General features: G+C 51.1%; 1 protein-coding gene across 1 annotated transcript; it reads right to left on the reverse strand.

The window, feature by feature from the left end:
- Positions 1-2,436: 2,436 nt before the first annotated feature.
- On the reverse strand, positions 2,437-3,777 carry LOC107040166. Its single transcript, XM_015260114.1, has one exon. The coding sequence runs from the start codon at positions 3,775-3,777 to the stop codon at positions 2,437-2,439; it is 1,341 nt and encodes a 446-aa protein (XP_015115600.1).
- Positions 3,778-4,150: the final 373 nt, after the last annotated feature.

A 4,150-nucleotide genomic window follows, 5' to 3' on the forward strand; every position in this document is an offset into this window, starting at 1 on the left:
ATCGTCTCGAACGTTGCGCTGAAAATACGTTTCATGTCTTCCAAGTGCTTCCTCACAATGACCACCGCCACGGCATCCGCAAATGCCACCAACTTGGTCCGCCGAGGCATGCTCAACTTCAGCAGCCCATCGTACATGATGTTCCACAAGAGAGGACCCAGTACTGACCCTTGGGGTACTCCTCCTGTCACCTTATACTTCCGGGGACCGGACTCTGTGTCGCACTTTAGGACCCTTCCGCTGAAATAGCTGCTGACCATTCTCTGCAGGTATCCTGGTACATTCAATTTGTCAAGAGCCTCCATAATGCAGTCCCACCTGGCTGAATTGAAAGCGTTCTTGATATCTAGCGTCACCACTAAACAGTACTCCTTGGTGCCATTTAGCCACCGTTCTCCTGCAATCGCTTCCCTCGCGGTTTCGACGACAAGGTTGATGGCATCGAGTGTGGATCGGCCTTTCCGGAAACCATACTGACTGTTGGCGAGGATGGGTTCCGCTGCAGCCTCTATCCTCTGGTGAATAATATGCTCGAGAATCTTACCCGCAGTATCGAGCATACAAAGAGGACGATAGGATGAAGGTTCGTCCGGTGATTTATTCCCCTTTGGGAGCAATACCAGTCTCTGTTGCTTTCAGACGGCAGGGAAGTTGCCTTCTGTCAGGCACTCATTGTAGACATCTAAGAATTGTTCTGGTATCGTGTGAATGGCCAGTTTCAACGCGACATTTGGAATTCCATCCAGCCCAGGAGCCTTGCAGTTTCCCACTATTTTGCAGGCCTCCATCAACTCCTCCCTGGTGATCTTCGGAACAATTTCTCCTTCCCATTGTTCAGTATTGCGGCGAGATTCTGGTTGACCCGGAAACAGCGTCTTCACAATTTTGTTCAAGAGCACCGGGCACGATGGTGATGGTATTGATTGACTTTTAAGTCGTGTCATCACCACCTTGTACGGCCTCCCCCATGGATCGTTCTCTACCTCGCTGAGGAGCTCGCTCCAGCATTGTCTCTTGCTGTACTTGATGGCTTTGCTGAGCTTCTGCCGTGCCTTCTTGTACTGCATCTCTAGCCTCTGGAAGTTAGGACTATTCCTACCACGCTGAGATGACCTCCTAGCTGCATTACACTCCTTCCGCAACACAGCGATGGTAACATTCCATCAGTACACTGGTGGGTGTCGATTCGTTGTTCTTTTCCTCGTCATAGTGGCGTCACAGGCTTTGCTCACTTTCCTCATAATATCCTGTGCCTTCGCAGTCGCGTTTACCCCAGCAATAGGATGGCCGTCTAATGCCACCGAATATNTGCATCTCTAGCCTCTGGAAGTTAGGACTATTCCTACCACGCTGAGATGACCTCCTAGCTGCATTACACTCCTTCCGCAACACAGCGATGGTAACATTCCATCAGTACACTGGTGGGTGTCGATTCGTTGTTCTTTTCCTCGTCATAGTGGCGTCACAGGCTTTGCTCACTTTCCTCATAATATCCTGTGCCTTCGCAGTCGCGTTTACCCCAGCAATAGGATGGCCGTCTAATCCCACCGAATATGAGCCCGGATCGAATGTGCTCACTCGCCAGCCAATGTTGTCGGTTTTCTTCGCTGTTAATGCGACTTTCTGGTCAGAACATATCTCCCAGAGTATTGCTCGGTGGTCACTCGCCGTGTAGATATTGCTCACGCTCCACGAGTAGTTTCCGTTGGCGAGAGCACCACTCACGAAGGTAAGATCCACAGTTGAGCTCTTCTCTCCTTTCACGAAAGTCGGTTTGTCGCCAGTATTCAGCAGGACCACGTCTAACGATGACATAGCTTCTAACAAAGCTTGTCCTCTGGCGTTTGTCCCCTTACTTCCCCAATCAACTGCCCAGGCATTGAAGTCCCCGGCTATTGCCACGGGAAAGCGCTGCTTCGCATCCTCGGTCAGTCTGTCTAGGAAGTCCGTGAACTCATCAAAGGAAAGACTTGGCGGGGCGTAACAGCTGTAGAAGTGAATTCCATCAACCTTGGCCTTTATGAAGCCCTCTTGTGCGTTATCTCCTGTGATGTTCTGGAAAGAACGATNTATTGAAGTCCCCGGCTATTGCCACGGGAAAGCGCTGCTTCGCATCCCCGGTCAGTCTATCTAGGAAGTCCGTGAACTCATCAAAGCAAAGACTTGGCGGGGCGTAACAGCTGTAGAAGTGAATTCCATCAACCTTGGCCGGTATGAAGCCCTCTTGTGCGTTATCTCCTGTGATGTTCTGGAAAGAACGATCCCCACAAGCCCAGATTACCGCCTTCCCACTGGCGTCGTTAATCCAGGCTTGAGTGCCAAGGTGTCGGTATGGCTCCGAGACGATCACCACCTCTATCTTCAGCTCCCGCACCGTCTGCATGAGCAGATCATGTGCGGCCTCACAGTGATTGAGGTTGAGCTGTAGTATCCGCATTACCGTTTACTCTTCATCTTCTGGAGTGCCTCCCTGAAGACAGGGCATTTGCCGCTACCAGCAATATGGGCACAGTTCTTCGTTTGGTCTTTCTCAGCACATAGTGAGCAACGAGCTTCCTTCTCACAGGTGGCGGCCTTGTGTCCGACTTCTCCACACTTTGTGCAGAGTTTTGCCCGGTCCACTTCACTCTTGCACTTGATGGCGAGATGACCACAGTGCCAGCACTTGAAGCACTTGACCAATCTCTCCACCCTTCGGATCCGGCAGTTTACCCATCCTATGCGAATCTTGCCCCGTTCGCCTAGGACTTTCTTCGCGACCGCTGCAGCCACCGTCACGGATGCAGTCTGGGTTCCTCCGTAGGCCTTGCGCAAAGACCTGATCGCGTCGGGGGGGATTTGACAATCCACCCCAGCTGCGAGTTTCAGGGCTTCAAGCACCTCTTCCTTCGTCGTCAGCTCGTCGAGATCTTTGATCTCGAGATCCTCCTGTGGCCCTTTACTGAGGACATCAGCCTCGTTTCCAAGGAGCTCGGCTATCGCCTTGTGTAAGCTATCAGATTCGTTCTCCTTATCCTTCGAAAGGATGATCAGCATATCTCCCATGGTCGTTCTGCGAACTTTGTCAACGCACTCACGAGCCTGCTCGAAAGATATATGCCCCTTCACTCGTTTGAGCACCTCCGAATACTGCTGCTTGTCCTTCATGCATACAATCAGAGCATTTGGCCTCGTCACCGGCACCCTTTGCTTCTTTTTCTTCTCCTCGTTCTTATTAGACTTTTCTGACCGTTGCAGCTGCCTCTCCTTTCTGGTCTTGACCTTCTCCCAGTTCGACGACGCTGCAGGTGCGTCCTTCTCCTTGCTCTGGACCTGAGCAACCTTCGTCCCATCTTTCTTCTTCTTTTTGAGGTCCTTGGTGTCCGTCGGTGGTGATTCTCGCGACTTCCTCTTCATCCTGGAAACCTTGCTGTTGTCAGAAAGAGCTGAGTTCTCCTCCTCAAACTCTGAGTCCATCGAGGTCGCAGTGTATTCAGACAGCGTCCGCGTTTGCCCCAAAAGCAATGATGCTGGTGTGACCAACATTTGCCTTGTCTGCCCTGCATGTCCACCTAATTGTCTCAACCGTTTAGCTGAGGTGCTGATGGAGCTCACCAACTCTCGGGCCTGAGTGTTGATGCTCCTCTTCTCCTTCATGTAGTTCATCAAATCAGCAATAAGCTGTTCATGCGTGTCCCACATTGTCTCCTTCTTTCTGGCTGCGTCAGTTGGCTCCAATTTCTGAGTCAAGTTGCCCTGCTCCACCTCTTCAATTTTTTTATTTATATTTGCTTCCATCTTGTTCCCACGAGTACCTATGGAAATAACGGACCACCTCAGTAGAGCCCCGATTACTGAGGCTAGGCTACTTAATACACCTGGAGTTGGACCCGGTGCCCCAGGGCCACCGTTTGCGACGCCAATTACCCCTGGCGCCTTCCAGAAATCAGCACGGTGAACACTTTAACATTGGGGGGTTTGAACTGCTTCTTAGTTCGGGAAAATCCCTTAAGCCCCTCCACCGTCGTTAAGGTCCTGCAGTTCCTAGGAGGGGATGATGTCTGTATGTGTGTGTGTGTGTGTGTGTGTGTGTGTGTGATTAGTTTCTGGATCAAATCGGTCCAGTGGTTCTCCAGATTTTCTCCAAAAACATATCGAGAAAAAAATTTGG

The sequence above is a fragment of the Diachasma alloeum genome, unplaced genomic scaffold (genome assembly GCF_001412515.2).
Source record: "Diachasma alloeum isolate Michigan unplaced genomic scaffold, Dall2.0 Dall_scaffold_00324, whole genome shotgun sequence".
Lineage (NCBI taxonomy): Eukaryota > Metazoa > Arthropoda > Insecta > Hymenoptera > Braconidae > Diachasma > Diachasma alloeum.